The sequence below is a fragment of the Pan paniscus genome, chromosome 13 (assembly GCF_029289425.2).
Source record: "Pan paniscus chromosome 13, NHGRI_mPanPan1-v2.0_pri, whole genome shotgun sequence".
Taxonomy (NCBI): Eukaryota; Metazoa; Chordata; class Mammalia; order Primates; family Hominidae; genus Pan; species Pan paniscus.
This window is the reverse complement of record NC_073262.2, coordinates 47,465,325-47,479,012: the sequence shown is the minus strand read 5'-3', so window position 1 is coordinate 47,479,012 and position 13,688 is coordinate 47,465,325. Positions and strand designations below refer to the sequence as shown.

At 40.2% G+C, this 13,688-nt stretch overlaps 1 protein-coding gene across 7 annotated transcripts in view; it reads left to right on the top strand.

The window, feature by feature from the left end:
• UGGT1 (UDP-glucose glycoprotein glucosyltransferase 1) overlaps positions 1 to 13,688 on the top strand; it is a 106,914-nt gene that overhangs the window by 67,980 nt on the left and 25,246 nt on the right. For all 7 annotated transcript variants that reach the window (XM_008953589.3, XM_003828247.4, XM_055108560.2 and 4 more), the window contains 6 exons: positions 494 to 588; positions 2,732 to 2,938; positions 3,677 to 3,808; positions 4,430 to 4,560; positions 8,023 to 8,118; positions 13,559 to 13,661. In XM_008953589.3, coding sequence (XP_008951837.1) covers positions 494 to 588; positions 2,732 to 2,938; positions 3,677 to 3,808; positions 4,430 to 4,560; positions 8,023 to 8,118; positions 13,559 to 13,661 — 764 coding nt within the window. The remainder of the gene's footprint in view (positions 1 to 493; positions 589 to 2,731; positions 2,939 to 3,676; positions 3,809 to 4,429; positions 4,561 to 8,022; positions 8,119 to 13,558; positions 13,662 to 13,688) is intronic.

The window sequence follows — 13,688 nt, the reverse complement described above, 5'->3', positions numbered from 1 at the left end:
GGGTTTCACCATTTTGGCCAGGCTGGTTTTGAACTCCTGACCTCAAGTGATCCACCCTCCTCGGCCTCCCAAAGTGCTAGGATTACAGGCGTGAGCCACTGCACCCGGCCAATGTAGATAAATTTTGTATAAACATTTGTAAAGAATTAGTTTCAGAAAATTACAAATTAGTATGATTAAAAATGACAATATGTTACCCACATGTTCAAAGGCCGTTTTTCATTTTACATGCTAACAGATGCCCAGACCAGTGCATTAATCAGTAGAATTAATCAGTGCATGTTCCTAGTCTGTAACTAAACTCTGTGGAAGATTCCCCTGCTTTCACTATAGTAAAGGTTTACGACTTTTTCTTCTGTCTTTATTAAGCTTGCCATTTTCTTCTTTTTGCATGGTTCTTACAAATTATTTGGTCAATTTCATTTTCAGAATGTTGAAACACAGAATGTGCTTCTCTCCTCTGACTCAATTAGCTGTTTTTGTTTTTCTACAGATGATTCTTTTATTAGGCCAGTAACTTTTTGGATTGTTGGGGATTTTGATAGCCCTTCTGGACGGCAGTTACTGTATGATGCCATCAAACATCAGGCAAGTATCTATGACTTCATTTTATATTTTTGTTTGTGGCTGTAGTTGTCCTCATGGGCTTCGCTGTGCGGCTAGGATTGTTCAGTGGGAGTTGGGAGTCCTGCTTTCTTAATGCTCAAGGGAATGGAGCATTGTATCTCTAGAGATCTGCCAGCTCTCAAGAAAAGAGATCTAAGACTACAGTATCCAGGCTTTGTTGAACGGGATAGATTCTTATAGAGAAAAAAATAAATAGCGAGATCCTCATCATAGACAAGTTTTATTGCATACCTGTTCATGTTCTTGGAGCAGAGTTGCTCCAACAATTGTGTTGTGTACTGTATCGGGGAGATGGGGTCCTTACCACGACAGAGGTCTGGACATGGGGGCAGTAGCACACAGGAATGGTAGTGTGTGTGTTTAGTAGAAGTAGATCCAGATGCACTGAGGGATACACACATAGGTGTTCTGAAAAGATATGCTGCCATTAATAGTTGGGCTTGAGTGAGTGGCAATGGCAGGTGGTTGGGAAGCAGCCGATTCTTCTGGAGAGTGTCATCGTTAGAGGATGAGATGTCAAAATTCTTTTTCCTGGGCTGTTTCAGTTTGCATCTTCATCCATACCTCACAACCCTCCTCATGGTCCCCTTTCCACCCTGTACCTGGGAAGGTTTACTGAAATAAAGAAATATCCGGGTGGTTTCAGTTTTACTCATATGCCGAGTTCCTTTATTGTTCAAGGAGTGGACCAAATGCTGTGGTCAATTTGAAGTTAGAACAGGGCAGTTCTAGCTAAGGGCGATAGTTATATGTGAAAGGCACTCTAACACAAATGTGTAAATCTTCAAATGGTAGTAGGGTAGGAGAATGGGGAAGGAGAGTTGCATTTTTTAATAACTATTTTAATTGAAGTAAAATGTAGGTTCACAAGAAGTGCTCAAATCATAGGACACACAGTGTCACAAAGAGAACACACTCTTGTGACCACCACTCAGGTCAAAAAATAGAGAATTCTCAAGTTCCTGAAAGCCCTCCCACACTTGTGCCCAGCACTACCCCTCTTCCCTCTTCTCATATTAGAGAATAGGTTTGCCTATCTTTTAGTTTATTAAAATGGAATGTTACGCAATTTCATTTGTGTTTGGTTTCTTTACCCAATCTTTTGTAAGATTTATTCATGATGTTACAAGTAGGGGTATAGAGTCCTTTTTCATTCTGTAGTATTATATCATATGGCTGTACCACAAAGTTTTATTTGTTTAAGCTATTTGAAGGACAGTTGGGTTTTTAGCTTGGTGCTATTATAAGACTGCTGCAATGAATATTCTCATATGTCTTTTGGTACACCCAAATATAAATGTCTATTGCTTATGTTATTGGTACAAGCCCTTTTTTGGCTTTATGTGTCCTGGGTGTATTCTTCCACTTGGATTCTTGTCTTTTCACCCAGGGAGAGATTGAATTGTACTAGGAATGTGGGAAGGCTGTATGAATGAAGAAGGGTTTGAGCAGAGCACTGAAAACACTTCTAAAACAAGTGCGTTAGAAGAATACAAAATGTGTGGCATAAGAATATAAACTGTGTTGGGTAAAGATAGGACTCTGAGGGTCTGTAATTTATGCTATATTTACCGGGAAGGTAAGATATGAAGTTGGAAAGGTGGGCTGGGGGCCACTTCATGTAAGGTTTTGAATGCTTGATGATGGCATTTTTAATTTTATTTTGAATGAGGAGGAGAACTATCTGAGACTTTTTTTTTTTTTTTTGGAGACGGAGTCTTACTCTGTCATCCAGGCTGGAGTGCAATGGTGCGATCTCGGCTCAGTGCAACCTCTACCTCCCGGGTTCAAGCGATTCTCCTGCCACAGCCTTGCGAGTAGCTGGAATTACAGGCGCCCACTACCATGCCTGGCTAATTTTTTGTATTTTTAGTAGAGACAGAGTTTCACTCTGTTGGCCTGGCTGGTCTCGAACTCCTGATCTCGTGGTCCGCCCGCTTTGGCTTTCCAAAGTGCTGGGATTACAGGCATGAGCCACTGCGCCCGGCCTGAGACTTTTAAGAGAGATATTATTTGCTACTTATTGAACATGACTGATGTTAATGCTGCTTTTTAAGTTCAAAAATATCTACAATATGACTCCCATTTCCCATTTTGTGAACAGAAATCCAGTAACAATGTTAGAATAAGCATGATCAATAATCCTGCCAAAGAGATAAGCTATGAGAACACTCAGATCTCCAGAGCAATCTGGGCAGCTCTCCAAACTCAGACTTCCAACGCTGCTAAGAACTTCATCACCAAAATGGCCAAGGAGGGGGCTGCAGAGGCCCTGGCTGCAGGAGCTGACATTGCGGAGTTCTCTGTTGGGGTAAGGCTCTGAGCCTTTCATGAGGCTGCCGCATTTTGTCTGCCACGGAAGCTCACCCACTGCAGCTTACATGTCCGGTTCATGATCATGATTTGTCATTTTAGTCCTGAGTCTCAGGGAATTTTTTTTTTAATTTGGAAGATTCCCTTTATTACTTTTAACCTTGCCTAGCTTTCATGTGGTGCATGATTTGAGTTTTTGTGTGTTTTAAGTATGGGGCCATTTGTTATGCACAGTTTTTAAGAGAGACAATATGGCTTATTTATAAAGCAAAAAACAGAGATTTGAACCACTTATAGGTTCAAGGCTTATATGTTCTTGATGTGTTTCCAGAATAAGCCTGTGTTTATTCATTTATATTTTATGTTACTTATTTTTTTGACACAGTTTTGTAGTTTTTAAATTTTTTACAGAATGATGAGTATACACTATTTGACGTTTCAGTTAGGAAAACAGGCTGTCACTGGAAATTAGCAAGATTTAAAAATGCAAAGTAAAGGAATGATGAATAGTCTGCTAGTCGAACAAATCACAGGAAAAGATAAGGAAATAGCAGTTACTCTAAGTAGTAGGGAGATGGCGGGGAGACTGGAGAATTGACACATCTTAATGTTAATTATGAAAACTAGTTATTACTTTACAGGGAAAGAAATTTTTATGGTTTATTCACTGTGTTTATTTGTTTATATGGTTTGCTTAGTAACGACTATTTTTCCTTAATAATGATTACTTTCCTAGGGAATGGATTTCAGTCTTTTTAAAGAGGTCTTTGAGTCTTCCAAAATGGATTTCATTTTGTCTCATGCCGTGTACTGCAGGGATGTTCTGAAGCTGAAGAAGGGACAGAGGGCAGTGATCAGCAATGGAAGGGTGAGGATTTGTCAAGCTTGACTTCACATTAGATCCGTGAACAGTCTTTGCAGCATTCTCCTCTGAAGCTAGTAAACTCTTCAGACAGAGCCACTCTTTTTTCAAAGGTGATTGGGGCTTATGAAGTGCCATTGATGTTTCTGCCTCCTATTTCCAAGGAGCTGTGCTTTTTGACATAGACAAATATCCCCATGTGGAGCCTTCCTGCTGTCGATTTGTGTCCTGCCATTGTGCGAGGCGGTGAGAGTGTGGTGGCTCTCAGAAAGTCAGTCAGTACGGACTTTGACACATAAAGTAGCCTTTGTTGTTTTTATTCAAGTAGAATTAATGAAAACTACGTTACGATTTTATTTTACTTTGGAGTTTGCTTACTGTAACATACTGTGATGTACACAGGTTTACACTGTGTCCTTGAGGAATTGATAAGTAAATAACTACAAGTATTTGTTTTGGGCTTCACTTTGTATTATTTCACTGATTTTACCTAAACATGTACCTGTCTCAGGTCTTTAAGGTGTTCTGGCGTGTGAGGTAGCCTGAGGACGCCAGAGGGTTCCTTACCAGCTTGCTGAGTGCAGGCAGCCTTCCAGAGCTAAGCGCCTGCTCTTCTCTCCTTCACAGATCATTGGGCCACTGGAGGATAGTGAGCTCTTTAATCAAGACGATTTCCACCTCCTCGAAAATATCATCTTAAAAACCTCAGGACAGAAAATAAAATCTCATATTCAACAGCTTCGGGTAGAAGAAGATGTGTAAGTTTTGCCATAGGAGGAATTACAGGGGTTATATAATTGGACTTTCCTCATTGATCAGTTAGAATTATATGTTGTTACTCATACTACATATCCCAAGGTGTTTTATTTCCAGTTTAAAATCTAATAATACTCTTCAGTTCCAGTTTTAATGTATGCTTCTGTTGAAACAAGATAATTTATTTTGTAGGGTACTATTTAAAGAACTGAACTAGTTCTCTCTTTTTATTTTTATAATTTTTGGTTGTGGAAAATTTCAAATATATGCAGAAGTAAAGAGGCTAGTTTATTTATTACCTGGAATACTTATGTAAAGTGATACTTTTCATCATTATCTATTTGGTTACCCTTCAGTTTTATTTTGTTCAGGAAAGGAAAGGCAGTTTCAATGTTTCTTTTATTTACCAGTGCAGAATACTGAGTTGTTTCCCTTGTATCTTCAAAGGTGATGATGAATTGGTTGTTGTCGGTTTTTAATTTTAATTTTCAGTGTTATTATAAGTTGATATATTTTAGTGTGTTATTTTCTTAATGGAAGAAAATAAATTGTTTGGATGGACCCTGGAGCCCATTGTTACATATATGTAGTTTCTGCATTAAATATCAAATGACTATGTAGTTGGAGGATCTATTTCTATGTTTAATTGTTTGAGGAACCACAATACCTTTCCCACAGTGGCTGTACCATTTTACATTCCCATTGGCAATGCTCAAGGGTGCCGGTTTCTCCACATCCTCACAACACTTGTAATTTTCTGGGGGGTTTTTTGTTTGTTTGCTTTTTATAATAGCCATCCTCGTGGGTATGAAGTGCTGTCTCCTTGTGGTTTGATTCACATTTCCCTAATGATTGGTGATGTTGAGCGTCTTGTCATGTGCAGATTGGCCATTTATATATCTTTGGGAAAATGTCTATTCAAGTCTTTTGCCCATTTTTAATTGCGTTTTTTTTTGTCGTTGAGATGTAGCAGTTCTTTATACATTTTGGATGTCACTTTCTTACTAGATACATGATTTGTAAACATTTTCTCCTATTCTGTGGAGATGTGTTCTTTGATGCATAGTTGGAGGATATAAAATTTTGAAGTTCTGCTTGGGAGGTTGCAATGAGCCGAGATTGCGCCACTGCGCTCCAGCCTGGGTGACAGAGTGAGACTCTGTCTCCAAAAAAAAAAAAAAAAAAAAAAAAAAAAAGTTCTGCTGGGTTTTTTTCTTACATCATCATGCTGCAGAGTTCAAGAGCATGTTTTAGAGAAGTGTTGACTTGGATAGCTGTCAAAGTCAGCTGTTGCCATGTCTTATATGACCTGGGAAGAAATCTTTTCTCATTTTGGCCAATACTGGGACTACAAATAAGGAGGATCCATCCCTCTTACCTCAGTGGCTCCTGAGTGATGCCCCTTGTCCCGACCTGTGAAATGCTTCCCTGATGTAGGCCAGGAGGTACTCGTGACTCGAAGCAGCCCTGTCACAGGCATAGGCTTGGTGTGGCATGCTGTTGGACCACTGCAGGGAGCTCCTTGGGGTCTTCTTGGGCTATATAACTGCCAGACTGTGCCTAGAAGACTTGCCTTTTGCCAATGAGAGATGGCTCTCGATCTTTCCTGGTTGAATTTAGGGAAATCAGGTAGTCATGGGGCCAAAAGACTAATGCTAAAACTCTTAGGCTTCCCAAAATTACCTTGTCTGCATCGGGTTTTCATTAGCGCCAGAGCTGCTCCACCTTGGAGTGGCCGCCTTCCCCGTGACAGCCACAGCTATCATTCATGACCCAATCTGCATCCCCAAGGCTGCCCTGAAGCTTGGCTCTGTATACTTTGATCATTGTTCTTCATCAGCCTTCAGGGAGTTTCTTGTTGGCCTGCTCACTCCAGTCCACGTAACCAAGTGCCCCTTGACATGTTTTGTAACCATGTTGACACATCACAGGAAGAGAATGGCCTGTATTATATATATTTGGCATTTATATTGAGAAGTTGAACCAAAATAGTTAATTTTATATATTTGCTGGGTTCATAGGAAATGTATATAGGCTTAATGACAGTTCAAATACATTCACAGTGCTCTTTTAAAATTCTTATTCAGGATTTAGTCTTTGGTTCAGCAAATTGGAGTTTTTTTGTTTTTTTTTTTTTTCAGGTTTAGTTCAAGATCTTTTTCAGTTAGAAATCAATTTTAGGCTGGGCGCGGTGGCTCACACCTGTAATCCCAGCACTTTGGAAGGCCGAGGCGGGCGGATCATGAGGTCAGGAGATCGAGACCATCCTGGCTAACACGGTGAAACCCCGTCTCTACTAAAACCACAAAAAATTAGCCGGGCATGGTGGTAGTCCCAGCTACTCGGGAGGCTGAGGCAGGAGAATGGCGTGAACCCGGGAGGCAGAGCTTGCAGTGAGCGAGATCGCGCCACTGCACCCCAGCCTGGGTGATAGAGTGAGACTCCGTCTCAAAAAAAAAAAAAAATTAATTTTAGAAGAGGCAGGGACAATAAAATTCTTTTTAAAGTGGTTTATTTCAGTGTTAACTGTAATAGTGAAATTAGAAACAACATAGATGTTCAATAGTTGGCTTAATATTTAGATTATTTTGTATCCGTAAATGTAACATTATGCAGTCATAAATATATTGAAATAGACTGGGCATGGTGGCTCACGCCTGTAATCCCAGCACTTTGGGAGGTTGAGGTGGGCAGATTGTGTGAGCCCAGGAGTTCAAGACCAGCCTGGCCTGTACTAAAACCCTGTCTGTACTAAAAATACATAAAAATTAGCTGGGCCTGGTGGTGCATGCCTATAGTCCCAGCCAGTCGGGAGGCTGAGGTGGGAGAATCACCTGAGCCTGGAAGGTCGAGGATGCTGAGATCAAGCCCTGGGCAACTAGAGTGAGACCCTGACTCAAACAAACAAACAAACAAAAATATTGAAATATCACAGTATTTATTAACCAAGGAAAGGATTTTTATAATATGTTTTTAAGTGAAAAAGCAGGCTGCCAGTATAATTTGTTTATATGTATTTAAAAATATAGAATTATGAGCCAAAATATCAGAGCTTATTACTTGATATTATGTGTAATTTCAGTTTTCGGCTTTTATGTTTATTTTCCAGTGAATTATTACTCTAATAGTCATAAAAAGTAATAGTTTTAAAAGGACAAGGGAGAATGTAAATAATACTGACAGCCTGTAATGGGCCAGGGCCTCAGCTAGGTGCATTGCAGAGTTGTGCAGTTTTACTAGAGTCATGCAGCGTGGGTGCTGTCTCCATTTCACATGTGGGAAAGTGAGTAACTTCTCCAAGGTTATACCACTAATCACTCTTTCTCATGCCTATCAGTACAGACTTTATACCTTGTTCAAACCATCTTGTTAGAATTCAGTATTTGGGCTGATGATATGTTTGGCAATAATTGGAAAACTTTCAGTTAAAAAGATGTTAAGATTTCTCTAACCCCTTCTGTCAGGGCAAGCGACTTGGTAATGAAGGTGGATGCTCTTCTGTCAGCGCAACCAAAAGGAGATGCAAGAATCGAGTACCAGTTTTTTGAAGACAGACACAGGTATAGAATTAATGTTGAATTTGTGCATATTCTTGAATATTAAACTCTTATGTTTGCCTTTACCTCAGCTCCTTCATTTTTCCATATAAGATTTATATATAAGTTCTTACAGGAATTGAACATTTGTTTGGTTTGCAGTTTTCACATGTATATATTTGTGTTCATATATAAAATTCATATGCAAATCTCAGTTGTATGAAAACTGACATTTATTTCTAAATGAATCTGAAATAACTCTGAGTGCACCCTTGTAGTAGAAAATAGACTGCATTTAATTAAACAGAGAAGTTTTACTTTTCTTAAATTCGAGAATAAACACAGGCAGGTCAAGATAGCTCATGCTTGTAATTCCAGCACTTTGGGAGGCCAGTGTGGGAGGATCGCTTGAGCCCAGAAGCTCGAGACCAGCAAACGAAGGGAGACCCTGTCTCTACAAAAAAATTTTAAAACATTAGCTGGGTGTGGTGGCATGTGCATGTTGTCCCAGCTACTCTGGAGGTAGAGGCTGCAGTGAGCCATGATCTCATCACTGCACTTCCAGCCTGAGCAACAGACTGAGACCCTGTCTCACAAAAAAATTAAACAGAGATTGGCTGGGCGTGGTGGCTCATGCCTGTAATCCCAGCACTTTGCGAGGCTGAGGCCGGCGGATCACCTGAGGTCAGGAGTTTGAGACCAGCCTGGCTAACATGGTGAAACCCCATCTCTACAAAAATACAAAAATTAGCCAGTCATGGTGGCAGGTGCCTGTAATACCAGCTACTCAGGAGCCTGAGACAGGAGAATCGCTTGAACCCAGGAGGTAGAGGTTGCAGTGAGCAGAGATCGTGCCATTGCACTCCAGCCTTGGAGACAGAGCAAGACTCCATCTCAAAATCATAATAATAGTAAGATAAACAGATTATTAAAGTACTTGTCTCATTCATCTTTTATTGAAAACTTTTTTTAAAAAAAAAACAACAGGGTTTCATTCTGTCATCTGGGCTAGAATGCAGTAGCGTGATCTCAGCTCACTGCACCTTCCGCCTTCTGGGCTCAAGTGATCTTCCTACCTCAACCTCCTGTGTGGAAGAGACCACAGGCGCTTGCCACCATGCCTGGCTAGTTTTTGTATTTTTTATAGAGATGGGGTCTCACTGTGTTGCCCAGGCTGGTCTCAAACTCCTAGGCTCAAGTTATTCATCTGCCTCAGCCTCCCAAGGTGTTTGGCCGAAATCTTTTGTTTTAAATAAGCTTAGCATAGTGAGGGAGTTTGCCTTTTTGTTCTTCACTTTTTTGTTTTGAAAAGTTTAAAGCCTAGAAATAGTTGAAAGACTAATATAATGAGCACCCAAATATCCTTCACTTAGATTCACCAGTTGTTGGTGTGTCACATTTGCTTTATCTCTGTCATCTGCACATGTGCATGTTGTGTGCGTGTGTCTGCATGTGTGTGTTTGTGTAGTACTTCTAGTAACTGCTTTAGTAGTTTATTTATATGTTTGCATACACACGGTCATATTTTTTCCTGCACTATTTGGAAATACGTTGCAGACATCCTGATGTAACATGTCTGACGTTTTCCACATGTGTATCCTGAGTGCCAGGACTTCTCCGCAGTACTGTTAGCTGACCTCAGAAATGTAACCTTGATACAGTAATATTAAAACACAATTTCTGTTCACATGTCTCCAGTATCTTTGTAATGACCTTCTACAACTGTTTTTTGTATTTGTTTTGGTCCAGATTACATATTACAGAGTTGTGTCTCTTTGGTCTCCTTTAATCTGGAAGAGTTCTTTGCCATTTTTTTTTCTAGTCTTTTGTCTTTTATGATGACATTTTTTAAGAGTCCAGGACAGTTGTCTTATGGAATGTCTCACAGTCTGAGTTGCTTCCTCATGATTAGATTTAATTGTTTCTAGGAAAGAGCCCTGCGCAGTAATGTATATAGCCTTTGCTGTAGCTGGCAGGTATATACATATACACTGATTGTGCCTCGGAATCCCCAGGGAGGCTTTAAATATAGATGCCTGTGTCCTACTCCTCTGTGATTCTGAGCTGATCAGTCTGGCATGGATTGGACTTTGGTTTAGTGGGCCTGTGTTTTTTATGACCCATCCTTGTGGGGATCAGGTGTGCGTGGTCAGATCATTTGATGATTGTAGGCTGGAATGGAGGCCCTCTCTGTTTGCACTGGTTGTGTGTCCTAGTTTTTTATGTCAGCAGTGGGTGAAGATTCTTATGGCTCCTGGATAATCCTTGTTGAATTTGGCCGTTAGCACCCAGATTGCACCCATTTTCTCAACATTTTGTGAACTTTCAGGAAGTAACTCATTAGTCACCAGCGGGAGGAAACCTTTCCTAATCAACCTGCCATCTTGTTTACCCTTCTTGCCCAAGGTAGCGAGTCCTGAGCAAAGACCTCTTCCCTTTTCAGAAATCTTCTTCTCCATGGGTCTCCATGTTTTGTATAATTAAAATACCTTAATTATAAATTCTATTATGAGACAAATTATAATTCCTATTAGAGAAGTTCCTCTTATTGGGAGTTGTGTCAGTTAAATGAATGTTTATTACATTTAACTCAGAAGTTTCTCATTTATGCTAGAAATAGAAAGATCTGAACCATCAGTTATGTATATTCTTGCCCTCAAAGTGTGGTCCATGGACCAGCAGCAAGACATTGTCTGGGAGCCTGTTGGAAATGCAGGCTTTGGACCCACACCAGTCCTGAGGAATCAGCATCTGCATTTTAACAAGTTGCTCCCGGGGGATTCCCGTGTGCATTAATGCTACTAAGCACAGTGTTCTTTGACATTTACTCTACGAACCATAGGCAAATGTGTATAATCTCCAAATCTTGTTCCTGTCTCTGTCACTTTTAGTTTTATTCTGGTCTTTTCTCTGACCAATATAGTGAATACATTTAAACATGATGTTGTTCATATTGTTCTCATTTCCACACAAATACTCCTCTTTCCTTGTTTTTTTTTCGAGTCCCTTTTTCTTGTTCTAGAGATGTGGGGTAAGTAAAGGCCCTCACAAGGTCAATTTGTGGTGTGCCTGTTGCTGATCACCTAGAACACTGCTGGCTCAGAATGTGAACATGTTGTGTGAATCTCTACCCCAAACCAGGTGTGGGCAGGCATGACCAGATGTTACACTCTTGTGTAGAGTCCTTTTTGAGACTCTCTCTCTGGTTCCCTTGTGAGCCTTTGTATAATGCTATTTTCTAATGAGTTTTTCCTTCTAGAATTCTAGAATAGCAGAGAGGTGCAAATTATATTAGGGCAGTGGCTCTCAAAATTTGGCTTTTACTTAGAGAGTTTGTTAAAATGCAGATTGCTGGACCCGTCCCCAGAGTTTCTGATTCAGTAAGTCTGGGTTAGATCCTGACTTGCTTCTCACAAATGCCCAGGGGAAGCTGATGCCACTGCTCTGGAGCCACACTTTGAGAACAGTTGTATTAGAGTAACAGAAGTTTTGTTGTGTTAGAAGAATAATGATTGGCAGTGGACTTAATCTGAAATTGTTAATAATGCCAGAGATCGAAAGCACCTGCCTCAACACAGATACAAAGCTATTCTCATGGTTATTTCCAAAGCAGTGAAGATGTGAAGTAACCTCCATGAGCATGTAAATTGTTTCCAGTTTTCTTCATTATGCTGTTTTGTGGTATTCTTTTGTATTCATCCCACTTAGGTAAATGTTGTTTGGTAAAAAAAAGTAAAAGTAGCGGTTAGTATTGTAACCACATTATAGTATTGTTCAGAGCAAACAAAGTATAATGGTTTAAACAGTTAACGGTTTTCAAAAATTGGGTATAATTTTAAATCCTTTCAAGTTGAGTCCTTTTAAAAGTTCATTAGAGGTCCCTGCTCCTTTTAAGTCACCAAAGTCAGCGTGACTTCACAGGGAGTCCATGCAACAGGAAGTTACCATTCAGTTAAGAACAGACAAGGGGGCTGGGCATGATGGCTCATGCCTGTAATCCCAGTGCTTTGGGAGGCCAAGGCAGGCAGATCACTTGAGGCCAGGAGTTCAAGACCAGCCTGGCCAACATGGCAAAACACCGTCTCTACTAACAATACACAAATTAGCTGGGCATGGTGGCATGCACCTGTAATCCCAGCTACTTTGGTGGCTGGGGCACGAGGATTGCTTGAGCCGGGGAGGTGGAGGTTGCAGTGAACCGAGATCACGCCACTATACTCCCAGCCTGGGTGAATGAGCGAGACTCTGTCTTTAAAAAAAAAAAAAAAAAAAGACAAGGACCAGGTGTGGTGGCTTATGCCATTGCTTTGAGAAGCCAAGGCAGGAGGATCACTTGAGGCCAGGAGTTTGAGACTAGTCTGGTCAATATGGTAAGACCCGTATCTCTACAAAAAAATATAAATTAGCCCGGCATGGTGGCATGTGTCTGTAGTCCTAGCTACTTAGGAGGCTGAGTTGAGAGGATCATTTCAACCCAGAAGTTAGAGGCTTCAGTGAACCATGATCACACCACTGCACTCCAGCCTGGGCCGCAGAGTGAGACCTTGTCTCTAAAAAAGTAAATAAGGAAAAGAACAGGCAAAATATCTACAACTTAATGCTGACGAAGGATGTGGTGAAATTTATTTTTTGGCCTTGTAAATTTGTTTAGTTCTTCAGGAAATGTGGTTGACAATACTTATTAGCCGCAAAGTATTTGTATCCTTTGTCTCCATAATCTCATGTCTAGCACTTCCTTGACTCTAAAGAAATTTCCAAATGTGGAGAAAGTTGGTTGTACAAATTGTTTACAGGTTGAAAGCCATCTCTATGTCCAGCAGTAAAGAAAAGCTGGAGTAAACTCTGACAGCTTCATTTGGTGAATAGCATATTATTTCTTATAGAGGATGCTTGTTGTGTAACAGCATGTGGAAATCTTTATGCTACAGTAGTGAGAGACGGAAGGAAATTGTTTTGAAATTGCTAATCTGTATCTACAACTAATGTTTATACAGGCATCTAGAAAGGATTACGTAGAGATGCAGCTAAGTGGGCTGGGATAGTGAATATTTTGTGATTATATTTTTCCTTTTTCTTTGTTTTGCAGGTTTTCTGGAATGTTCTTTCATTATTTTTTAAAAATTGATTTATTCCTTTTCTTTTTGTACTCTTCTTGCCAAGAAGTAAAAATTGGCATAATGTTATCAGAAGCTAACTTCAGTAGCTTTTCTCAGTTTTTGGTTAGATACAGTTTCAAGCTGTTTTTCCTCTCTTTACATGGACCTTTCAGTCCATTTCAGATCCATTATTAAGGTTTTGCAATCTTTGGGATAGACAGAATCATATAGTTGGCCACTGTCATAGTCTAGTCTTTCTAGATCTAAAGTTCTTTGAAATGCTAAGAAGGTTGAAGGTTATATTGTACAAAAAAAACTTTTGTTTCCTGTGTCCTCCAGGTTAATGTTTTATCCTTGTGATCTTTCAGTGCAATCAAACTGAGGCCGAAGGAAGGGGAGACATACTTTGATGTTGTGGCTGTCGTTGACCCTGTCACCAGAGAAGCACAGAGACTTGCTCCTTTGCTCTTGGTAGGAATGCTGTGCAGGAAGTGTACA